Source organism: Jaculus jaculus, chromosome 12 (genome assembly GCF_020740685.1).
Source record: "Jaculus jaculus isolate mJacJac1 chromosome 12, mJacJac1.mat.Y.cur, whole genome shotgun sequence".
Classification (NCBI taxonomy): Eukaryota; Metazoa; Chordata; class Mammalia; order Rodentia; family Dipodidae; genus Jaculus; species Jaculus jaculus.
In genome coordinates, this window is record NC_059113.1 from 56,173,091 (window position 1) to 56,199,577 (window position 26,487).

The following is a 26,487-nucleotide window of genomic DNA, read 5'->3' on the forward strand; positions in this document are numbered from 1 at the left end:
GCCAGCCTAGACTAGAGTGAGGCAGTACCTCAAAGAAAAGATGTGTTACCTCTACATTTTTACTGTTACAGAGCAGAGCAATACAACATTATGAATAAGTGAAAATTTTAGTAATCACAATCAGATACATACACGTTGTAATCATAAATGAGAACACAAAGAAGGTATGCTACTAGGAATAAGTTAGACAGCTTTCAAATGTAGACATTTGGAAAGGCAATACTATGTACAACCCATACCAAAAACCAGAAAATAAATCTACACTAATAGGGCTGGAGAGGTGGCTTAGCAGTCAAGGTGCTTCCTTACAAAACCTTAGAACCGAGGTTTGATTCCCCAGTACCCTCATAAGCCAGATGTACATGGTGCTGCATGCACCGGGAGTTTACCCACAGTGGCCAGAGGCCCTGGCACACCTATTATTCTCTATCTTAAATAAATAAATAAATAATTTAAAAATCTACACTAAAGAAATAGGACAGGAGATGATGATAAACATTTTAGACTTTGGAAATCATGGACTCTGTTCTAACTACTCAACTGTGCCATTAGCATGTGTAGAGTGCCAGCTGGCAAGTGAGATGACTAAGTCTACACAACACACTAGGACAGCATCCAAGATGAACCCTGAGGAATTCCAACTGTCAAGAGGTGAAATAATCAAGTCACAGAGAGTAAAAAGAATGACTCAGAGGGGGACAATAGATACTACTTAGCTGCTCAACAAATCAGCAGTTTCAAATAAAGCTCAGCTCTTAAGAAAGTATACAAAAAGTATGTAGAGAAAAGTAGCTCAGTCAATATTACAATTAATATGACAATTAATATGAAAGACCCTCTAATGAGCTCTACCAATATGCTGTCTGTTATCCTAATGAAGCTTCATTCACCTAGTACAAATGATACATTAAAAAAGTTGTACTGTGATCCAAGCTCTCTATTTTAATTTAAAGGCAAGAAAATGTAAATTGGCCAAGAAATTAAGAAGCAAAATAAAACAAAAACTTCTCAAATAATTTAAACCAAGCTAGAGGTGGTAGTGCACACTTTGAACCCCTGGCACATGGGAGGCAGAGGTAGGAGAATCACTTTGAGTTTGAGACCAGTCTGAGATTACATAGTGAACTCAGGTTAGCCTGGGATATAGACAGGAGATACTACCATGAAAAAAAACAAGGGGTGGTGGTGGGGGTGAGGAAGAGGATGTATTTTCCTAAATTAAATTTGTCTAAAATCAGAACTTCTTTTTGAAACAATTAAAATGATTAAGACAATGAAATCATTGACTTTGGTTAAGTTTTACTATTCTATGTGCCAATATTTTCCTAAATTGTGCCTGAAATCAAGACTGTTTTTATAAAAGAATTAAAATGATCCAGTAAGAAAATGAATATTAACTTTGGTTAAGTTTTATATTTTGTATACTTTCTAATTACTTCTTATGTAAAAGTGTAGTCTGTAGTGTTTGTCTTACATTCAAGTAAATTAAGGATAATGGACAAAATCCAGTTGTAAATATAAGTTTAAAATCTTCAAGAATGCCATTTAATATTTACTTCTTTAAAACCCATACATGACTTCCAGTTAAGATGGCGGCGTAGGAACCACACCAAATCAGCCTAGGGGAGAAAAAGGGGGGAAAAAAACCAGCAAAATACACTCTTCTACTAAAAAGTGAAGTGTATAAGAAATTATGTCCGGGCGTGGTGGTGCATGCCTTTAATCCCAGCACTTGGGAGGCAGCTATGGGAAGGTTGCTGTGAGTGTGAGACCCCCCCTGAGACTCCATAGTGAATTCCAGGTCAGCTTGGGCTAGACTGAGACCCTACCTCAAAAAAAAGAAATTACCAACTGCAGCAGAGAAGTAGGAGAGATCCAGCACGTCTAGAGGCCACAGAAGCAGGCAGAAGCGGCTGCAGCAACTGCAGCACCAGGTCTATGTGGCCACCAGGCTTTGCCTGAGCAGCAAGAAAAGCAAGGTGAAAAAGATTCTCCACTCACACTGGATCTCCTCGCAAACTCAAGAAAGGTGAAGGGAGGACAGCAGGAAAGAACTAAGCAGCAGCTCTGAGGAAGACTACTACAAGGACTAGGAGGAAAACATCAGCCACTCCACAACCTCCCCTCCTCCACTGCCAGCACAAGAGCCAGCAAGCACCAGAGACCTGGGGCAGGGCACTCACCTACACAGCACTGAACAGGTGGTCAGAGCAGTAATCCAGTGACCCAGCCAGACTATCTGAACCCACAGCACAACAAAGAGGGACCCAAGTAGGAGCACAACATAACTGAGACCAAAATCATCCCAGAAGGTAACTGGGATTATACCAGGAAAGGGTCTCACATGGTCACAAGCTGACATGGAACCCTCAACAGACAAGAATTCTTAGCCTCCTAGTTGAAAGGATTAAGGGTGTGGGGCAACACATATTCTAAGGGACTAACTCTGAGAATCTGGAAGTCATAAAGCCTACTTTTGCATAAATACTTTGTGCTGTTTTTCATTGAATAAGTACACTGTTTAGTTAAATTTTAGAATCCATCTGTATTTTGTTCCACTTGGCCTTCTTGAACACTCCCATAGCAAGCAAGCCTGACATCTAGGGTCACTTTTGTAGTTACTCTGAGAGTCTTAAGAGCCATACCTAGTACCTTAAGCTCCTACCCTGAAGATATACAACATCAGATTGAGTGATAAATCTAATAATACTGTAGCTAATTAGAAAACCCAAGCATTAAATTAATCCAAGATGCAAAAGTATGTATAGTATAACACAAGAAACACAAAAAATTAAGACAATATAAACCTATCAAAGAGTATTAATATATCAGAAATGTCCTACAGTGAGAATGATTTAGAGGAAATGCTTGAGAAAGATTTCAAAAGAATGATTATAAGTATGTTCAAAGAAATCAGGGAGGAAATCAAACTCAAAGAAGACACAGGAAACCAATTTAATGAAATGAGGAGGTCAATACAAGGCATAAATAAGGAAATGGAAATAATAAAGAAAAACCAGTCAGAATTACTAGCAATGAAGAACACAATCAATAAAATAAACTCTGTAGAAAATCTCACCAGCAGAATGGATGAAGAGGACAGAATATCTAAAACACCAGGTGGCAGATCTAATACAGTTCAACAATGAGAAAGGCAAACTAACAGGAAAGTATGAATGGGAATTTCAAGATATTCAGGACACTATGAAAAGATCAAACACCGCCAGGCATGGTGGCACATGCCTTTAATCCCAGCACTCAGAAGGCAGAGGTAGGAGGATCACCATGAATGAGTTCAAGGCCACCCTGAGACTCCACAGTGAATTCCAGGTCAGCCTGAGCTAGAGTGGGACCCTACCTCGAAAAACCAAAAGAAAAAAGAACAAAGAAAAAAGATCAAACATAAGAATTCAGGGTATAATAGGAGAAGAAAAATTTCACTTCTAAGGCATAGTAGTAGGCGTTTTCAACAAACTTATAGAAGAAAAGTTCCCCCAAATTGGGAAAGAGGTGCCAATGCAGATACAGGAAGCCTTTAGAACACTAACCAGACAAAATCTGGAAAGAACTTCTCCTCTCCATTAAACTACCAAATTAAACTACCAAATATACAAACCAAAGAAAATATATTGAAAGAAGAGAGGAAGGTCAAGTAACATACAAAGGCAAGCCCATCAGGATCAAGCACACTACTCAACACAAACTTTCAGAGCCAGAAGGGCTTGAAATGATGTATTCCAAGTTCTGAAAGATAACAGCTGTCAACCAAGGTAGTAACCTTTATCCTGCAAAGTTATCCATTCAAATAGACAGAAAAATAAGGACATTCCACAACAAAAGCAGACTAAAGGAATATTTGAAGACAAAACCAGCCCTATAGAAAATACTTGACAGGATCCTTCATGCTGAAGAGAAAGAAAAGCACACATCTAAGGAACCTGGGAAAAAAGCAAACCATACTCACATACTAGTTAATACAAGAGAGCAAAGGTAAAACCAGAAGGAAGAACTACAAAACAAGAAAAATGACAAAAATAAATACACACCTTTCAATAGTAACTCTTAATATCAACAGCCTTAATACCCCAACCAACAGAAGACATAGGTTAGAAGACTGGGTTAAACAGCAGGATCCTTCAATTTGTTGCCTCCAAGAAACTCACCATTCTACAAAGGATGGACACTATCTTAGGGTGAAAGGATGGAAAACAGTGTTTCAAGCAAATGGGCCTAGAAAACAAGTAGGTGTTGCTACACGGATATCTGATATAGTAGACTTTAGTCCAACTAGTTAGGACAGATAAGGAAGGTCACTTTATATTGATTAAAGACAACTACAACAGGAGGACATTACAATCCTAAACACTGAATATGGAGCTCCCAACTTCATCAAACAAACGTTACTAGAACTAAGGTCACAGATAACACCAAACACAGTGGTGGTGGGTGACTTCAACACCCCACTCTCATCAATTGACAGGTCATCCCTGGAAAAAATAAACAGAGAGGCATCTGGATTAAATGAGGTCCTAAAAGAAATGGACCTAACAGATATATCCAGGACATTTCATCCACATGTTGCAGAATACACATTCTTTTCACCAGCACATGAAACATTCTCTAAAATAGACCATATATTAGGACACAAAGCAAACCTTAACAAATACAGAAAAATTGAAATAATTCCTTGCATTCTATCTGACCACAATGGAATCAACAGCAAGAAAAGCTATAGAGCATACACAAAATCATGGAAACTAAACAACACAGTACTAAACAATTAATGGGTCAATGAGAAAAGCAAGAAGGAAATAAAAAAAATTCATAGAGCCAAATGATAATGACAACACAACATACCAAAACCTTTGGGACACAATGAAGGCAGTCCTAAGAGGGAAATTTATAGCCTTATTAAGTGCCTATATTAAGAAATTAGAAAGGTCTCAAGTAAACAACATAAAGCTTTACCTTAAAGCCTTAGAAAAATAGCTGGGTGTGGTGGCACACACCTTTAATCCCAGCACTCAGGAGGCTGAGGTAGGAGCATCACAAGGCAAACCGAAAATCAGTAGGCGGGAAGAAATAATAAAGATTAGGGCAGAAATAAATGAAATGGAAACCAAAATAACAATCCAAGGAATCAATGAAACAATGAGTTGGTTCTTTGAAAGGATAAACAAGATTGATAAACCCTTAGCTAGTGTCCCCTTGCCAGTGTTTAGCACACTCTCCTGTTCCTGTTGCCTACGATATGTGGGCCAGGGAGTGATGTCCACCCTCTGCTCATGCCATCATTTCCCCCTGACATCATGGAGCTTCCCCTCAAGCCTGTAAGGCAAAATAAACTTCTTTTCTCCCAGAAGCTGCTCTTGGTTGGGTGATTTCTACCAGCAATGTGAACCTGACTGCAACACCTAGGACCCTTGTAAGGCAGCTACACAAGGTGGTACATAGCTGTCTGGAGTTCATTCATTTGCACCAGCTGGAGGCCCTGGCACGCCCATTCTCTCTCTCCCTGTCATATAAATAAATGAAAAAAAAAATTTAAAGAGTAACTATTAGGAGGCTTGAGAGATGGCTCAGCAGTTAAAGACACTTGCTAGCAACGCCTGATGGCCCAGGTTCATTCCCTAGTACCCACATAAAACCAGATATGGCACATGTGTCTGAAGTTCTTTTTGCTTGTGAATGTAAAAAAATAATCAAACAGATAAATGAAGTATCAGCCAGGCATGGTCGCACACATCTTGGATCTCAGCATTTGAGAGGCAGAATTAGGAGAATCACTGTGAGTGCTAGGCCAGCCTGAGACTACAAAGTTCCTGGTCTGCCTGGGCTAGAGCAAGACCCTACCTTGAAAGCAGTAGTAGTAACTATTTTCCATGAAAGAAGAAAGCTGTTTTTTAAACATATTTTTATTTATTTATTTGAGAGAGAGAGAAAATGAAAGAGGCAGATAGACAGAGAGAATGGGCATGCCAGGGCCTCCAGCTACTGCAAACAAAATCCAGATGCATGCGCCACCATGTGCACATGGCTCAAACGAGTACTAGAGAATCAAACCTGGGTTTTTAGGTTTCACAGGGAAGTGTTTTAACCACTAAGCTATCTCTCTAACCTGAAAACTACTTTTTTTCATCCTGTAAAAAATCTTATTATACAACTCTGACATCTTTCATGGGAAGAAAATATCTGCCATTAGTAAATTCTTATTTAGTAATAATTCCTGTTCTAATCCCTGCCCCCTCCCCAAAAAAAGGAAAAAAAAAAAACAACTCAGTCCACATTTTCCTTCAAGTTACCTCTTAAAGCAAAAGAACTGTCATAGCACATTGGGAGTCATAAGGGAGTCTAATCTTAAAACCAGTCAATACATGAAAGACAGGAATTCTACCATGCAGATTATAGATAGAAAAACTGAACTAATTCCTATTCCCCTAGCAAAATATCCAAACCCATATGACATAAATGAGCTTGAGTGTGTTCCTTACCATCTGAAGTGAGCTGGCTCTGGGATTGTCAGCTTTAGCTGTCAATGGCCTTTTCAGTGTACCCTAACAGTCCTACAAGTATAATTATCAATTTATGCCATGTGTTGTACACTTGCCACACCTTATTTGGTTTGTTTCCTCCTCTGAAATTCTATGTAACAAGAGTAAATCTTATTGTAGAAGGAGGTTTTGTCATTGAGAAATTTAAGACCTAAGGGAGATGCAAAATCTGAAAAACAGGGCTGGAGAGATGGCTTAGCGGTTAAGCACTTGCCTGTGAAGCCTAAGGACCCCAGTTTGAGGCTTGTTTCGCCAGGACCCACATTAGCCAGATGCACAAGGGGGCGCATGCGTCTGGAGTTCGTTTGCAGTGGCTGGGGGGCCTGGCGCGCCCATTCTCTCTATTCCTCTTTGTCTCTATCTCTGTCTGTTGCTGTCAAATAAATAAATAAATAAAGAAAATCTGAAAAACAGAATTATATCTTATGATCCAGCAATCCTCCTTCAGGACAAATACCCCAAGAAAATGAAGACAGCACCTTGTAGAAATATCTGCACTCTTTATGCTTGCTGCAGCACTGTCACAGTAGCAAAATATGAAAAACAAAAACCTTTACCTGCTGGGAGATAAAGAAAGTATAAGGCTGAGGATATAGCTCAGTTGATACAGTGCTTGGCTACCATGCATGATGTCCAAGGCTCAATCCCCAGTACAAAGGGAAAAAAGATAAATGCATAAAAGAAACAATGGCATATATCCAATGTACAACGGAATGCTCCTCAGCATCAAAAAGGAGATCCTGGGCTGGAGAAATGGCTCAGCAGTTAAGGCAAAGCCTAAGGTCTCAAGTTTGATTCCCCAGTACCCACATAAGCCAGATGCACAAGGTGCCACATGTGTCTGGAGTCATTTGCAGTGGATGGAGGTCCTGTTGTGCTCATTTATCTCTGTCTACCTCTTTCTCTCTTAAATAAATAGGAGATTTTGCATTTGCAATGGTATGGGTAAACCTGAAGGATATTATGTTAAGTGAAATGAATGAGCCAGACAGGAAAGAAAAAAAACATAATTTATGTGAGCGACAGAGGAAAAAGGAAGTGAGGGTGGGAGAGGCAGAGAAGGGGGAAGGGAGGGAAATGAAGAGAGAGTAAAGCAGGAGCAGAGACTGTAGCTAGGTGGACAAGTCCATGCTTAGCATGTGCACAAGACCCCAATCCCAGACCTGGCCAAAAACAAAACAACAAAACTAGAACTAAAAAGATGGCTCAGCAGTTACAGGTACTTGCTTGTTTGAAAAGCAAGATGGTCTGGGTTCAATTTCCCATTACCCACATAAAGCCAGATGTACAAACTGATTGATGCATGCATCTGAAGTTCATTTGCAATGGCTCTCTCTCTAAAGTAAATTAAAAAAGAAATTAAAAAAACCTTCCAGACAATATAGCAATTATTACCAGTAGACATGAGAAAATGGGACAGATGTAGGTTAAAGGGTAAAAAGTTACAGTGACATAAGCTGAGGTACAGCATCAGGACTCTAGTTAATAGTGTATTGCTCACTACAAACTGACAGAAAGCCAATCTCAAGTTTCCTTTCCACCAAAACCCAACAAAAAACAGTAACTGGGCTGGAGAGATGGCTTAGCGGTTAAGCGCTTGCCTGTGAAGCCTAAGGATCCTGGTTCGAGGCTCGGTTCCCCAGGTCCCATGTTAGCCAGATGCACAAGGGGGCGCACGCATCTGGAGTTCGTTTACAGAGGCTGGAAGCCCTGGCACGCCCATTCTCTCTCTCTCCCTCTATCTGTCTTTCTCTCTGTGTCTGTCGCTCTCAAATAAATAAATAAATTAAAAAAAAACAAACAGTAACTATGTGGGATGACAAATACGTTAATTTACTTTACATCAGTGTTTTGCTGTGTGTATCAAAACACTATGTGGGCCAATCCTGCTCCACTTAGCAGTTTCTAACTATTGTGAGCCCAATCCATAATCAACACAGACATGGGTTGATTATAGTACAGGCTAGATTAAACAGGCCTGGAAGAGCAGTGTTTTTTTTTGGGGGGGAGACCAACTATCATGCTGGACATGGAGGTGAGGTAGGAGAAACACTGTGAATTCAAGGCCAGTCTGAGACTAGAGAGTGTCAGAATGAGTTCCAGGTCAGTATGGGCTACAGTGAAACCACCTAACTCACCACCTCCATCCCACCCCCCACCCCCGCCCAGGCAAAAAAACAAAAACAAAAACAAACAAAAAAAACCACCTAGAGCCAACTTCACTTTTCTATATAGCCTAATGTGAGAGGAAAGTGGAATTTTAGGAAAATTCATTTGGCAGTACATATTCCATATCCCTAAAACTGTCTTTAAACGTGGATTTCAAGCCATAATCTCATCTCCAACTCTTCTGCTGATCTCATCAGACAATGAAAAGTCCTCATGATCTGGAAAGATAGCTTAAGGCACTTGCTTGTGAAGCCTAAGGACCCTGGTTCAATTCCCCAGTACCCAATAAGACAGATGCACATGGTAGCACATGCATCTGGAGTTCATTTGCAGTGGCTGGAGGCTCTGGTACACCCATTCTATGTCAAATAAACAAACAACGTAAAAAATATTTTAAAAACTAAAAAAGTCCTCATATCTTATATTCACCTTCTGCCCCAAGACCTCAGTTCAAACTCCAATAAACTCCCATTTGCTCCCCCACTTCTCTTCCCCTCCTGGTGATCTTAGAAACTACTTGCAAAAATGTTCCCACAGCACAGCTCAAGACCATGGCACTGTACCTGCCAAATCTCTCTGGTTCTTGTTCCTAAGCAGCATCAAGTCCTTAGGTCCCGTTGCTCCAGGCTGTGTTTGTCACTCCCAACTCCGCTACAAAGCTATGTGCTTTTTTCCTGTTCTTGTCTACCTGCCACCTCTGTCCAGAATGCTCTTAGTTCTTTCAAGTCTCTCAGTCAAATGGTACAGTGGCTAACATCCTTATCTAACAAAAACCAACAATTTAAAAAAAGGGGGAGACTGCAGGTACGGTGTTTGCCTACAAAGCCAAAGGATCCCGGTTCAATTCCCCAAGGCCCATGTAAGCCAGATGCACAGGGTGGCACATGTGTCTGGAATTTGTTTGCAGTGGCTGGAAGCCCTGGCATGCCCATTCTCTCCCTCTCCCTTCTTCTCTCTCAAATAAATAAATAAAATATATTTTTTAAAAAAAGGGCTGGAGAGATGGCTTAGCAGTTAAGTGCTTGCCTGTGAAGCCTAAGGACCCCAGTTCGAGGCTCGGTTCCCCAGGTCCCACGTTAGCCAGATGCACAAGGGGGCGCACGTATCTGGAGTTCGTTTGCAGTGGCTAGAAGCCCTGGCGCGCCCATTCTCTCTCTCTCCCTTTATCTGTCTTTCTCCCTATGTCTGTCGCTCTCAAATAAACAAATAAAAAAAAAATGAACAACAACAAAAAAAAGAAACAACTGAGTTTAGTGGCAGAAGACTGAGCAGGAGGATCTCAAGCTCCAGGGTATCTTGGGCCACATAAGACTCTGTCTCAAAACAAACAAAAAGAAATGAATAAACTATGTCACTTAAGCTTAAGCTCTTCAAGAGTTCCTAATCATCTATAAAAGATAGAAGGTCTGGGCTGGAGAGACTGTTCAGTGGTTAAGGTGCTTGCCTGCAAAACCCAACAACCCAGGTTCAATTTCCTGGTGTCCATGTAAAGCCAAATGCACAAAATGGCGCATGTACCTGGAGTTTGTTGGCAGCGGCTAGAGGCCCTGGGATGCCCATGTTCACTCTCATAGTCTCTCTTCTTACAAATAAAGAGAGAAAATTAAAAGTCCAAGTTCTTTAATGTGCACATATATAAAGATGTAGCATATTTTATATATAGTAATGGGCTGGAGAAATGGCTTAGCAATTAAGGCACTTGCCTGAAACGCCAAGAACCCAGAACCAACATAAGCCAGATGCACAAAGTGGTGCATGCACCTGGAGTTTGTCTGCAGTGGCTAGAGGCCCTGACATGCCCATTCTTTCTATTTGCCTTTCTCTTTCTCTCTCAAATAAATTATATATATATATATATATATATATATATATATATATATATATATGCACACACACACACACACACACACACAGACTCTCTTTCACATGACCTCATTTACTTCTTCAGCCTCCACCCTCCCCATTATCATTTACCTAATGCTCTTAGACCACTATCACTACATCAATTATCATATTATCTTTCTCTCTGTGCCTTGAGTCAGGCTGATCCTTTCAGCATTTCATGCTTTCTTTGGCAGGCTACTTACTCCTAGAACACTCCCAATTGCAAAAGGTCTTCCTTAACACGTGTTTGGCAAAATATCAATCCTTTGTGCTCTAAGACAGCTTATAAGACTATTCAGTCACATGACATTACATTGTGTTTAAGAGTGTCCTCTAATCATTACTAGAATTTCTCCAGAAAATTCCACACTGAGTGTGAGGTCAGATCAACTCACAAGAACATAAAAACCAGACAGAGGAAGGACTCCCTCTTCTCCCAGGAGAAAAAGACTTCTCTCCCAGCTCTGGTAATTTGGACTTACAGCTGAATCTACACATGTATCTTTCTTTGATTCCATTTTATCTTTTGTTGTAACACTGCTAGGAACAAGGGAGAGAGAAAACTTCTCTGTCTAGTTCTGGCCAAAACTCTAAGTATTTCCATCCACCATTCCTTGTCTTCCAGTTTTTAGGTAGAGTGGCAAGGAATCTTAGGTTCTAACAACTCACTCTCCAGTAAAACATAGGACCCATCTCTTCTTATTCATTTATACAATAGGATCGCATAAACAAGTCTGTGTTGTACAAATTCTAGTACATATGCATAGTACAAATATTAATGAGTTAATGAGATCAAACCTCTAACTAGAATGCAGAAGCCAAGCAGGTTCAGCTTAGGGCTGGGAAGATAAAAAGATTCCTGATTCAGGATTTGGGAGGAAACAGGCTTCTGTTCCCTTCTCACTCAGAGGTCTTTTGCTTGGGGTATACTGGGTGACATGGTTCAATGACTAGCCAATTATCAATCTGTTATTTAAATTACAGAAATTAACACCACTATCAAGCCTTCAAGAAGGAGTAGGGGCAATGGTATAACAACAGAGAACAATGAAAAGACAGACCCAAAATAAGATTTTTGGATTAAAGACTGAAGGGGAAGTATGTTTTTCCAAAAACTCACATGAGAAAGCGGGGTTCATCTTTAAGGCAGTATATTCTAGAAGTGCTAATGTATGCCAGAACAAACCCTAAACCCCAAAGGATGACTTCAACATGATCTCATTTATGAAGTCTGCTCCCACCTTTCTGTTTTTACACTCTCCTCTCCCATCCTGGAGATGAATAAAAATGCATATAAACAACTTTGTTTTAATACAAAGAACAAGGGAAAAATAGCTTGAAACAACGTACCTTTGATTTTTTGTTCAGAGGCCTAAAATAAAAACAAACAAAAAATAATGTAAATATGAAACTTAAAGAAACGAATTGTCATAAAATGCTCATCTATTGCTATTACATAAAACATACACATTTTTTTATCAAATAAAGAATTTGCTGTTTAGATGAACTGATAGGAAAAAGATATATAAAGTGTGCTTTTCCCATAGATGAGCCCCACTGTTCCTGATATAATACTTATTCATAAATTTTTGGTAATGATTCTTTAGACATAAAGCACAGAAGACAATATATGGTAGTATACTTTTCTAAATGGGAGCTATACTTTTCAGAATTTTATGTAATTGTCACCATTGTGTATAATAGATTTAATGAACTTTAAATGTTTAAATGGTTTCAAAGATTGCTACAAATGATAAAAGAGGAACTAAGCTTTCAGCAAAGAAAAGCTATAATCACTTGGTCAGATTTGTAATAAATTTAACTTCTGGAAATTAAGCTGTTACTACAGACAACTTTTAAGTATTTGTGAATAGAAAAATATTTCATACTCATCTGTCACTTCTGACATGTATGTCAATTCATTAAAATGACTATGAGGGGCTGGGTGAATGACTTAGCAGTTAAGGTACTTGCCTGCAAAGCCTAAGGACCCAGGTTCAATTCCCCAGTTCCCACATAAGCCAGATGAACAAGATAGTACATGCACCTGGAATTCATTTGCAGCAGCTGGAGGCCCTAATGCACCCATTCTCTCCTCTTTCTCTCTCTCCCCCGCTCTGCCTCTCTCTCTGTGACAAATAAATGAATAAAAATAAAATATTTTTTAAATGCCAAAGAACAAAAAGCAAAAACAGAAAAAAAATGGCTGGGCATGGTGGCACATGCCTTTAAACCTTTAATCCCAGCACTCAGGAGGCAGAGGTAAAAGGATTGCTGTGACTTCAAGGCCACTCTGAGATTACATAATGAATTTCAGGTCAGCCTGGGCTAGAGCAAGACCCTACAACAACAACAACAACAAAAAGACTATGACTAGAAGCTGCACTGAAATGAACTCTGCTTTCCAAGGCCTGCTCTTACTTTCACTGCTTTCAGACACCACAACTGAGCAGAAAGGCTAGCAGATAGCGGGGCTTACTCAAAATGACCATCTTAATCTCCAAGGTCACACACAGAATAATAATAATTCATCAAAATCAATTGTATAGGGACCTAAAAATTTATAAAAGCAGACAGGCTGAACAGGACAAACTGAGTAACAAGGAATTACTTCTAAATGATGATTAAGCTTTATTGACCTGCCCCAGGGGATAATTCATTTTGCTTAGTCAGACAAAATTATCAAACTACCATTGGGTGTGGTGGCATACATCTTTAATCCCAGCACACAGGAGGCAGAAGTAGGAGGATCATTGAGAGTCTGAAGCCAGCCTGAGACCACATAGTAAATTTTAGGTCAGCCTGGATAGAGTAAGACCCTGCCTCAAAATACCAAACAAGCAAACAAAAAAACAAAAACAGTTATTAAGCTATCAAAATTCCATTTTATTTATTTATTTGTTTTTATTTTTATGGTTTTTTGAATCAGGGTCTCACTCTAGCTCAGGATGACCTGGTATTCACTATGTAGTCTCAGGGTGGCCACGAACTCACAACAATCTTCCTACCTCTGCCTCCCAAGTACTAGGATTAAAGGTGTGTGCCACCACGGCTGGCCCAAAATTCCATTTTAATTGTATCATTGTAAACAATACACTACTACTGAAGCAACCCCAAATTCTCATTGTTCACTACAGCATCTGGCTCAGTTTTATAGCACCAGAGAGACATAAAATAATGAAGTCGCATAATTTACTCTAATGGGTCAAAAGGAAAAAAGTGCAGAGCTTGGTGGCATATGCTTTTAATTCCAGCACTTGGGAGGCTGAGGTAGGAGGATCACTGTGTGTTCTAGGCCACCCTGACACTAATTTCAGGTCAGTCTGGATTAGCAAGACACTACCACAAAAAAACAAAAATATGGTGGGGCGTGCGGGGTGGGGGATGGGGAGTGGTAGGCGTAGTGGCACATGCCTTTAATCCCACCACATGGAAGGCATCTACAGAGAGAATGGCCCTAAGGAGGCAGCCAAAGGTGTCTGCTTTGACAACACTGACCTAAACCGAGGGAGGGAGGGAGGGAGGGAGGGAGGGAGGGAGGGAGGGAAACAGAAGCAAAGAATTCCTTTCAATTGATGGTAAAGAAATGAAACTGGGAGTTTTGCTTTTTTTAAAATAACCTTCAGTAGGCTGAGCTGGGAACTCATCAAGTTTCTCAAATTATTTCAAGAGTTCTCTAATAAGACTCAGTGATTTTAGTGGTAAGTGTACTATCCAATGCAGTAGCCAATAGTGACATATAGTTACTGACCACTGAAATGTGGCCAGTTTATACTGAAATGTGCAAAATGCACATTAGACTTCTAACCCTAACTAAAATAATTTTGTGTCTGTGTGTATGCATGCATGCCTGTGGAAGCCTGAGGACAACCTCAGGCATTATCCTAAGGAATGCTGCCAACCTTTTTGGAAACAGTCTTTCACAAGCCTGGAACTTACCAAGTAGGTTAGAATGACTGGTCAGCAAACTCCAAGTGAACCTCCTGTCTCTGCTACCCTAGCTCTGGGATTACAGTTGCATTTTTACATGGGTATTGGTGACTGAACTCAGGACCTCATGCTTGCAAGGCAAGCACTTTACCACTGAGCTATACCCAATAACCGTGCTACTGTTTTTTTTTTTAATTTTATTTACTTATTTGCAAACAAGAGAGAGAGAGAGAGAGAGAGAGGAAGAGAGAGAGCGAAGAGACAAAATTGGCACGCTAGGGCCTCCAGCCACTGCAATGGAACGCCAGATACATGCTTCACTTTGTGCATCTGGCTTTATGTGGGTACTGGGGAATCAAACTCAGGTCGTTAGCTTTGCAGGCAAGCACCTTAACCACTAAGCCATCTCTACAGCCTCTGAGTATTTTTTTAAGTAAATATTTTTTTAATTAATTATTTATTTATTTGAGAGTGACAGACAGAGAAAGAAAGAGGCAGATAGAGAGAGAGAAAGGGCATGCCAGGGCCTCCAGCCGCTGCAAACGAACTCCAGACACGTGCGCCCCCTTGGGCATCTGGCTAACATGGGTCCTGGGGAATTGAGCCTTGAACTGGAGTCCTCAGGCTTCACAGGCAAGTGCTTAAACACTAAGCCATCTCTCCAGCCCACCTCTGAGTATTTTTAAAGAATACGAACTATCTCAATATTTTAGATTAGACTGATTATATATATTAAAATCCAATGTGTTGGATGTATGGAGTCCATAAATCAAAGTTATCAGTAACTTTCGTTTTTACTTGTAAATGATCTTGTCTTTTAAACCCTCTGGGTTTCAGTTTCCTAATCCTTCAAATGGGAAAAACTGTTCTGCTTACATTTCAGAGCTATTTTGAGGGTCAAGAAATAAAATATGGGCTGGAGAGATGGCTTAGTGGTTAAGCGCTTGCCTGTGAAGCCTAAGGACCCCGGTTCGAGGCTCGATTCCCCAAGACCCATGTTAGTCAGATGCACAAGAGGGTGCAGGTGTCTGGAGTTCATTTGCAGCGGCTGGATGCCCTGGTGTGCCCATTCTCCCTCCCTCCCTCCCTCCCCCCCTCTTTCTCTCTGTCTCTCCCCTCCCTCTCCCTCTCTCTCTCTCTCTCTCTGTGCCTCTTTCTCTGTTGCTCTCAAATAAATAAAAATAAACAAACCAAAAAAAAAAAAGAAATAAAATATGACAGATCTGTTTTGGAAAATACACAATATTCAAGGTGCAGTGTCACTGGCAGGCCTCCTCCACAAGAATGAAAAGGGTCTGCAAATATGGGAGCATAGTGATTTTCATTTTTAATATTTTTCCTTTAAAACAGCCTGAGTTGTGTTTCCACAAGCTATTATCACATTCATGAGGACATTAGACAAATGGCCGAACACGTGCTGGGTGCTTTGTTCCTGACAGCTGTGCAGTGCTTGTTCCAAAGTTGCAATCTTCAAACATACTTCAATACTTTACATTTGGGGTCAAAAGTCAGATAGCAGGGCTTTGAATGTTGCCTCTAATAATGACAATGTGAAACCCTTACTCAAATTAGTTAACTTCTTTTGCCAACTACAAAATGGGGCCAGAAACACCTCAATACTGTAATGAGATTCAAGGGCTCAGGTTTTAGATGAGATGAAGGTATAAAAAACTGACAGCCCATAGAAAGCACTCAGGAGGTATGCACAGCCATTGGGAGCACTCACTCAGAAAGTATGGACAGCCCATGAGGAACACTTACTCAGGAGGTATGGACAGCCCATGGGGAGCACACACTCAGGAGGCATGCATAGCCCATGAACGGCATTTAGACGGTATGGACAGCTCCTGTTATTGGCATCAGCCCACCTTCTGGAACCCTGGCTCATTCTTAACTCTTTTATTTAGAAATGAGCTAATACTCATTCTCAATTAATTCTTGTTTTTCCTTTTTCTGTAATCTGCAATGTCTTAACACTGGAGAAATTTCTTCCAAAAGCAGAGCCTAAAGAAAATTCATGATAACCCACTGTCACTTCTGTTACCACTTTTTAAGCCATGAACCTACATTCCTGTGCTCCATCACATTAAGCTTAAGAGCTAGAAGAAAGCTGGGCATGGTGATGCACACCTTTAATCCCAGCACTGGGGAGACAGAGGTAGGAGGACTGCCATGAGTTTGACGCCACCCTGAGACTACATAGTGAATTCCATGTCAGCCTGAGCTACAGCGAGACCCTACCTTGAAAAACCAAACAAACAAACAAAAGAAGAGCCAGAAGAAAACTCCCCTGCTTCTTAGAAATAAAGAGAAAGAGGGCTAGAGAGAGAGATCAGCAGTGAGGTGCTTGCTTGCAAAGCCTGATGGCCTGAGTTAAATTCCTCAGTACCCAAGTAAAGCCAGAGGCACAAAGTGGAACATGTGTCTGGAGTTCTTTTGCAGCAGCAAGAGGCCCTGGTGTACCCATTCATATTCATATTCTTTCTTTTGCACTCGCATTCTCTCTCTCCTTGCAAATAAATAAAATGAAGATTTTGCCAGGCATGGTACATGCCTTTAATCCCAACACTCAGGAAGCAAAGGCAGAAGGATCGCCAGGAGTTCAAGGCTACAGACTACATAGTGAATTCCAGGTCAGCATGGGCTAGAGTGAAAGCCCTTCGAAAAGAAAGAAGAAAGAAAGAGAGAGGAGGGAGGGGAGGAAGGGAAGAAGGAAAAACAGAGAAATAAATAAATACATTTTTACAGTGATATAAATATACAGGTTATTAAAAGGTTTTTCAAGCAAAAAGTTATAAATGTAGTCATCTACTCAATGATCTCAATATTAAACAGAGATACATTGAGAATGAATGTATTTATAAAATCATCCAATATTTATCTTTTTTTTTGAGGTAGGGTCTTGCTCTAGCCCAAACTGACCTAAAATTCACTATGTAGTCTCAGGCTGGCCTTAAACTCCTCTTACCTCTGCCTCCCATGTATGAATCTTAAGATTAAAGGTATGAAGCACCAGGGCTAGCTTAAAATTCTTAAAAAGATCATAGTAGTTCTTAGAGACAGCTAAATCTACATTTTTTGTTTTGGTAGTGATGGCCTCCTACTTTATGGACTATTATAAAAATTCCCACAGTACATTATTGTCCAATCTAAAAGTTCACTTCAGGGCTGGGGAGATGGCTTTATGGCTAAGGTGCTTGCCTGCAAAGCCTAAGGACCCAGGTTCAATTCTCCAGGTCCCATATAAGCCAGATACACATGGTGGCGCATACCTCTGGAGTTCACTGGCAGTGGCTAGAGGCCCTGGCATACTCATTCTTTCTCTCTCTCTTCCCCCTCTCTAATAAATAAATAAATAAATAAAAAGATAAAAGTTTACTTCAGATGGTGAAAACTACAGCAGAAGTACTAAATAATGTTCTGCATCAAAAGGAGAAAGTTATGGTGCATGACAGCTGGGGAATGAGGTGGTATCATCAGCCAGCCTCTGAACGCATTCATACACTCACACTCTCTATATTGAAAACTAGATTAGAACAGAACAGAACACATCTTAACTCCCCCCCCCCCGCCACCAACCTGCCCCAAGTAGTCTCATACTAGTTCCAGCTGACCTGAAATTCACTACGTAATCTCAGGGTGGCCTCAAATTCACTGTGATTCTCCTGCCTCTGCCTCCCAACTGTTGGTACTAAAGGTGTGTGCCACCACGCCCGGCTACATCTTAAGTCTTTTTTAAGAAATGAAAAAAAAAAAAAGGACTACATAACAGATAGACTGCTTTTATGGTAGGGATCTTACGTTCCAACACTCATGTAACTGGCCCTGCCTACCTGACTCATGTAAATGCCTGACACCTGCCAGGCAGGATACACCTGCTGACTCCTGCTGCAAAGACAAAGCTTGTCTTAAAAATACTGTGATAGTGGGCTGGAGAGATGGCTTAGCAGTTAAGCGCTTGCCTGTGAAGCCTAAGGACCCCGGTTCGAGGCTCGGTTCCCCAGGTCCCACGTTAGCCAGATGCACAAGGGGGCGCACGCGTCTGGAGCTCGTTTGCAGAGGCTGGAAGCCCTGGCGCGCCCATTCTCTCTCTCTCCCTCTATCTGTCTTTCTCTCTGTGTCTGTTGCTCTCAAATAAATAAATAAATAAAAATTAAAAAAAAAATACTGTGATAGCTGGGAGTGGTGGCGCACGCCTTTAATCCCAGCACTCGGGAGACAGAAGTAGGTGGATCCCTGTGAGTTCGAGGCCACCCTGAGACTACATAGTGAGTTCCAGGTCAGCCTGGGGCTAGAGTGAGACCGGGGGGGGGGGGGGGGGGGGGGGGGGGGCTGAAGAGATGGCCTAACAGTTAAGGCACTTGCCTGCAAACCCAAAGGACTCAGGTTTGATTCCCCAGGACCCATGTAAGCTAGATACACAAGGTGGCACATGCATCTGGAGTTCATTTGCAGTGGCTGGATGCCCTGACATGCCCATTCTCTCTCTCTCTCTCTCTCTCTCTCTCTCTCTCTCAAATAAATAAATTTTTTTTAAAGCCGGGAGCAGACTAGAGAGATGACTTAGCAGTTAAGGCGCTTGCCTGCAAATCCAAAGGATGCAGGTTCAATTCTCCAGGACCCTCATAAGCCAGATGCACAAGGTGGCACATGAGTCTGGAGTTCATTGGTAGGGGCTTATGGCCCTGGCATGTCCATTCTCTCTCTCTCTCTCTGACAAATAAATACCAAAAAAAAAAAAAGGCCAGGAGTGATGGTGCATGCCTTTAGTCCTAGAACTGGGGAGGCAGATGTAGGAGGACTGCCATGAGTTCAAGGCTACCCTGAGACTACACAGTGAATTCAAGGTCAGCCTGGGCTAGAGTGAGACCCTAGCCTGGAAAACCAGAAATAAAAAAATAAATATAAAAATATACTGTGACTCATAATTCTTCATATGACCTGTAAGTGTGCCAATTTGGGAGGTGAGGTTTGATTTGGTTTGCTTTGGGTTTTTTCAGATAGGGTTTAGAGGTACATGCTGCCATGCCCAGCTTATTTTGTTTTGTTTTTAAGAGTGATTTGGTAGCAATGTATGGAAACACAAAACGTCCTTATTTCACAACACATTGTATTCCAATTCAGTTGTCAGCTGTTTTCCTGAAATTTGGAGAAGTCATATTTATGATGGCGCCTTATAGTATGTAATGTAACATCGATTAGGATTTGAACTTTCCTTCATATTGGGTTCAGCGGGCAGATTGGACTATGTGTTGATGAAGTGCACAGCATATATCCCATTCATGTAAAAGCTCTGACAAAAGAAAAAAAGTCTCCCAGCCTCTGATGATTGTTTTTTTTTGTTGTTGTTGTTTTGGTTTTTCGAGGTAGGGTCTCACTCTGGTCCAGGCTGACCTGGAATTCACTCTGTAGTCTCAGGGTGGCCTCGAACTCTCGGCGATCCTCCTACCTCTGCCTCCCGAGTGCTGGGATTAAAGGCATGCGCCACCACGCCCGGCTCTCTGATGATTGTTTTAGTGAGACATGGTAGGGGTAAGAGCCTGGGACATGGGTTGAGGTGGGTAAGAGTATAAAAAACTGTCACTTCAGATTTAATGAGATACCAAATGACACAATACTTAAGCTTAGGGAATAATGTGACAAAGCACAAATTTACACCAGGAACCACCTTCAATAACTTGGCATTTTTGAAAGTTGAATATGAAAGGGATGATGACAAACTTTTACAATTAGGGCATGATTTATATGTTATGATTAAAAATTTTATTTTAGAAGCTGGGCGTGGTGGCACACACCTTTAATCCCAGCACTTGGGAGACAGAGGTAGGAGGATTCCCATGAGTTCAAGGACACCCTGAGACTACACAGTGAGTTCCAGGTCAGCCTAAACTAGAATAAGACCCTACCTCAAAATAACACCAACAAAAAAATGAATTTCAAGGTGGGTGTGGTGGCACACACCTTTAATCTCAGTACTTGGAAGGCAGAGGGAGGATGATCACTGTGAGTTCAAAGCCACCCTGAGATGACAGAGTGAATTCCAGTCAGCCTGAGATAGAGTGAGACCCCGCCTCAAAAAAAACAAAATAAAACATAATAGTAACAAAAATGAAAAGAAAGAAATTATATTTGCTGCTTAGTACTAAATGAAACCATCTCTATCACTCCCTTCAAGGCTCAGGAAACACTGTGGAAGAGAGGCAAAAAGAATGTTAGAACCAGAGAGAGGGAATGGTGCTTTGGAATGCTGTCTGTTGAACATAAAATGGCTGGTGCATTCATGACATCACAGCATACCTGCACAACACTGAGCCAATCAACATTTCATCACTGGGGCTGAAGAGATGGCTTAGCAGTTAAGGCATTACCTGTAAAGCCAAATGACCCAGGTTTGACTCTCCAGGACCCACATAAGCCAACACTGAGAGGCTAGGCAGACCTGACTCTATATTAAGCACACCAGGCATCCTTTTCAATCCACTTCTCATTATCTTAGAGGCTCTTTCTATTAGACAAATGGCACCATGGACTAAGAGTCTGATAAATCGTCCCCAACCTTAAGACTTACTAAGGACACAACTTATTAATAAATTCTGAATAGACTGGCCAGAACATAAAGACCTCCCATATGGAAAAGCCTCTCCCAGAGCCCCACAGCACAGCCAACCCTACCCAAATCCCAGCTACTACACAACACATCTATGCATTTATTTGCCAAGGAACTCACAGTTTAGCATATCCAGAACTAATTTACCATTCACTCCTTTTCTGTATTCCATAAGGAGATTAGCTGCTTCTAAATGCACTTATTCACTCTATCTGGAACCTAGGAGTCCATCTAAGTTACTCTCTTCATACACATTAAACAAATGCTGAGGATTATTGTAGTACCCCATACTTTAGTCTCTGGTCTATCTACACTTCCAATTCAATTCAACAGTTCTGCAAGATAAGCAAGCATTCTAAAGACAGACTTCTATATTACTCTACCAAATGTCTTCAGCGATCCCACCAATGCCCAAAGCCTCAAAAGGTGGTTATACCTAACACCAACCTTTCCAGAACCATCTCCTAATATTCCTACTCATGGGTTCCCCACTCAAAATCCACACTTTAGCACATACAGGCTACAGGTGACTGGTTCTAAGTTTATATTCTGCACTCCAATCACCTAATTTCTAGTCTAAGAAAATGGGCTGTAAGTGTACCTATTTAGAAGTTTCTTTAGCTGGGCATGGTGGTGCACGCCTTTAATTCAAGCCCTCAGGAGGCAGAGGTAAGAGGACCGCCATGTGTTCAAGGCCACCCTGAGACTACGTAGAAGTTTCTTTAAAAAAAAAACAAGCAAAAAAAAAAAAAAAAAAAAAAGCTGTTTGGTGGCGGTGAATGGAAATACTCTTAATTTTACCAAGAGGTTTCCCATAAACATGCCTCTCACCTACCACAGTTGTATGGCCTGTGCTGTTCCCTGTTAAATGATGGGAAGGTAAGTGTACTGCTGTAGTTAGTATCCAGTTCTTAGCTTGATGCCTAAAACAAAAGGGGTCTGTATTTGTAAATTAAATAATTTCTCACTAAAACAGAGAGATGGGCAAGTAATTTCACTGGATCTACTGGAATATTTTAAGATCTTTGAAAACTTAACTTAGGAGAGGAGTATTTATTTTGGTTAACTGTCACCAGTCTTTAGTATACTGCCTTAACTTCAATTGTTTTGGTCATAACTTCTTATACTATACTGCCTAATCTTTTCCAGCAAATAATGCCTTAGGATTATTTTGGAATATGTTAATGTAAGTTGCAAATTTAAAAGAATTATCTCAGCAAATAAAAACAGAACCTTTTATTCTTTATTATGTCTATTACTATTTGCTTACATACTGTATTACTTCCTTGTCTACTAGGCACATATATTAGTTCATTTAGTTCAACATTCATTTTAAAAAACTTAAGGAAACTAAGGCCCAGAAAGGTTGAACAAAATTGAAGGCCACACCATTCTATGTGCTGGATAGAAAAGTAAGGCTTTCAAATCCTCTCTGCATAGCTACAAATTCTGTGCATTTCCCAATTGCAAAATAATTATGATATACATAGAAATGGCTAGTTGAAAGATAAAGAACTATGAAATATACTCACCTCTGAAAAAATATTGGCAAGAATAAACTATATATTGTATTATATAATCAGCAAACTACTTTATATGCCTATCAATAGGCATTAAATATTAAAATGACCCTTCAATTAAGTTATAACAGTAAGATGCATTAAAGTCAGATAAGAGTACTTTTTCTTTTTAGTCTATTTAAACTGCTTAACATAAAGTATATCATATACTACCTTCTTTTGAGCAGCGTCCTTCTTTTTCTTGTCGTCTTTCTTCTTTTTCTTTTCTTCCATCAACTGTTCTTCTTGCACTAAATCCCTAAATAACACAGTTGCAATTAATTTTCCCAAAATGCATTTAGAATTGAAAGATATATTGCATACAGTTTCATTTTTACTTATTAGAAATAAAGACAGGGCAATTTTTTTTCTTTATTCAGTACAATTTGCAACCTAAATCTAATTATATTGCTACTATGTGATATAATTCACTTTTCTTTCAATTAACACAGCTTTCCTTTACAAATATCAGCGCTTTTAATGTCATATCAAAGAAAGCAACCTAAAATTAGCACATTTTACATTATAAAACAAGCAATTTCTTCCAATTCTAGAATGTAAACAATAATAAATAGAATTTCCTCTCTACCAGTCCCAATTATCAATGAGTAGCTAATGGCAGTGCCTGAGACCACTTCACAATCCCCTACTGATTGGGTATCAGGGACACCTTTGGTTTTCCTTTCTGAGAGAGACAGAAATACAGAGAGGGGGGAAGGAGAGAGAGAGACAGACAGGGAAGGGAAGAGAAGGAGGGAGGAAATGCATATAAAATGTGTGTGTGTTTATTTTGTGGCACTGGATCAAACCCATAGTCTTCATGCAAATGCAAAGCAAGTACTCCATCACTAAGCTACACTGCCAGCTAGCCATATTTTTAGAGCATAACTTATTCATAAATAGAGAATCACTCAAGTCTACAAACTAAATTTCATAAAACCAACAATCAAGTATCACCAGATACTGAAGAAAATATATACACAAAACATCTAGTAGCCAAGTGTGGTGGTGCACACCTTTAATCCCAGCACTTGGGAGGCAGAGGTAGGAAGATCACCATGAGGCCACCCTAAGATTACATAGTAAATTCCATCCAGGTCAGCCTAGGCTAAAGAGAGACCCTACCTCAAAAGAAACGAGAAAAGCCGGGCATGGTGGTGCACGCCTTTAATCCCAGCACTCGGGAGGCAGAGGTAGGAGGATCGCCATGAGTTCGAGGCCACCCTGAGACTACATAGTGAATTCCAGGTCAGCCTGAGCCAGAGTGAGATCCTACCTTGAAAAACCAAAAAAAAAAAAAAAAAAAAGAAACAAGAAAAAACATCTAACTGTGCCCTAAAGAAGATCTCTAGGAAACACATTGAACAGCCAGAGAGAGATGCACTGGGAACTAGAACCATCAGTAAAGGCTGAATGGCAGTGAGAATGTAATAGAAAATAAAATCACATAAATAAATAAATAAAATCAGAAAAGTACATAAGAAACTGGAAGGGATAGAATGGGTGCACAATTGTAAGCTTTTTGATGGAAGAAACAGGAAATGCAAGTAGACAGTGAAAAATGAAGTAAGTGGCTTTATAAAAAATATATGGCTATTAAAATTGGTTAAAAATTAAAAGAAGCTGGGCATAGTGGCGTACCACTCAGGAGGCAGAGGTAGGAGATGGCTATGAGTTCAAGGCCAGCCTGAGACTACATAGTGAATTCCAGGTCAGAAGAAGTGACCAATTTGGTATACTTTGTTGTTATTTTATTATAAGTAGCTCTGTCATATGACTAATGAAGTAGCATATCCAACCATATGATGATTCTCTACTTCATATTCTGTGAGGTATTAGGTCAGGATAAAAATGGAGTCATAGCAGGGGGGTGACAGAGACATAAGGAACCCAGCCATTAATTATCCTTCCTTGCCTAACAATTCCCCAGGTCTAGGTTTCCTGCTCCTTACCTTTCAGGTCACCTGGTCACTGTTCTGGTCTCACACCCTAGCTATTTACCTTCCTCACCTTCTCCCAACTGAAGAACTCTATATAGCCCACTATCTGTAATCTCAAAGTTGACTGCTCTGCTCTTGAGAGTCAGTCCTGGCAGCTCGAATAAAAGCTTCCATCTTTAGGGCTGGAGAGATGGCTTAGTGGTTAAGTGCTTGCCTGTGAAGCCTAAGGACCCCGGTTCGAGGCTCAATTCCCCAGGACCCATGTTAGCCAGATGCACAAGGGGGCACATGCATCTGGAGTTCATTTGCAGTGGCTAGAAGCCCTGGCACACCCATTCTCTCTCTCTCCCTCTCTCTTGCTCTCACTCTCAAATAAAGATAAGAAACAAAACAAAACACAAATTTAATTTAAAAAAAGCTTCCATCTTTGCTTCAGAGTGGTCTCCGAGGTCTTGGTTACTCCTGAACCTTACATGAGAGGCTAAGAGCAAACAGCTCACTCACCACTATCCTGAGAAGGTTGAGATTAGGATAGCTACTGTATGCATGAATGGTAATCAATGTCAGTAAAATTCACTTAAAAATGACAAGTAAATGCATTACTGTCATGTTTCCAACCTTGAGCTAAGGAAAACTCAAGAACAAGCCAAAGGAAGGGTAGGACTCCTTATAATGCACTCTTTCAGACACAGAATGGCCTGGATATCCATATCCTTGCAGTGCCTGACACTACCTACACAAGACCATCATAATAAAAGGAAAACAAAATTGATGACATCAAAAATAAGAGGAAGACTGATTGAGAGGAGGAGGGGATATTATGGAGTGTGGAGTTGTGATGGGGAAAGTGAGGGGAAGGGAGCTACCATGACTTATTGTCTATAATTATGGAAGTTGTCAATAAAAAAAATAATTTAAAAAGGAAAGAAAATTCAAGAAAAGCCTATTTCTAGCTCTGATTTCTCAGCCTCAGTTTCACTATATCAAAATTGGGATGAAGCCAGACATGGTGGGGCATGCCTGTAATCCCAGCACCCAGAGATCAAAGTAGGAGAGACTAGCCTGGGCTACATAAAATTGAAACCATATGATTACTTCATAGTATTTCCATGAGGATTAGGAGTGCTCACTTAACATGTTTCTAGTAAAGCAGTCAAATGCCTAATCATGAATCTACCCAATGTCAACAGCATCCAAAAGGCTGTCTTCTTTTGTCAAATTAACATTTGCAGCACTTATTCTGTGTTCTGTGAGCCTCACATCCTTTACTGATAACTCATGTGACTCAATGCGAGGCTACCTAGCTATTGTTTCTCTACTTTATCAAACTTTATGTGTAGAAGTTAGCCATAATTTCTTCTTAGTACTAACTGAGCAGATATGCTACATAGTCCCTAATGATCGTTAACAGCAACTGATATCTAAGCAAATGAAAGCAGTTGCTCTCTTCAACACTAATATCTCAACCAAACTACCCATGATTTCCTCATTATCTCCTGTTTCAAAAAACAGAGGAAGACATGCACACGTGCACACATACACACAAAGAGGTCACTTGTGCCCAAACACTCTGATCCCAAGATATAAAGACTAGTAGGTACACTGAAGGTATTTGACTATACTCAACTACCACACTTATCAGGAACAGTAAAAGTTGATGCAATGACAGGTCTACGTAGCCCACCATGGCTTTTCACATGCTCCACAATGCCAACATATCAGCCGGTAACCATCCCTCCTTTGAAAGCTACTGGCAAAACATTGCAGAATTCCATGTGCTACGACACTACAATGTGCTCAAAAAGAACTAGACTCCATTTTGGAGCTCTCCTTTTTTCAAACTTTGT

At 40.5% G+C, this 26,487-nt stretch overlaps 1 protein-coding gene across 8 annotated transcripts in view; it reads right to left on the minus strand.

Annotated features, from left to right (window-relative positions):
* Nucleotides 1-26,487, minus strand: part of Tnrc6a (trinucleotide repeat containing adaptor 6A) — a 255,169-nt gene that overhangs the window by 64,885 nt on the left and 163,797 nt on the right. For all 8 annotated transcript variants that reach the window (XM_045130540.1, XM_004670190.2, XM_045130536.1 and 5 more), the window contains 2 exons: nucleotides 22,875-22,959; nucleotides 11,955-11,976 (listed from right to left, as the gene is read on the minus strand). In XM_045130540.1, coding sequence (XP_044986475.1) covers nucleotides 11,955-11,976; nucleotides 22,875-22,959 — 107 coding nt within the window. The remainder of the gene's footprint in view (nucleotides 1-11,954; nucleotides 11,977-22,874; nucleotides 22,960-26,487) is intronic.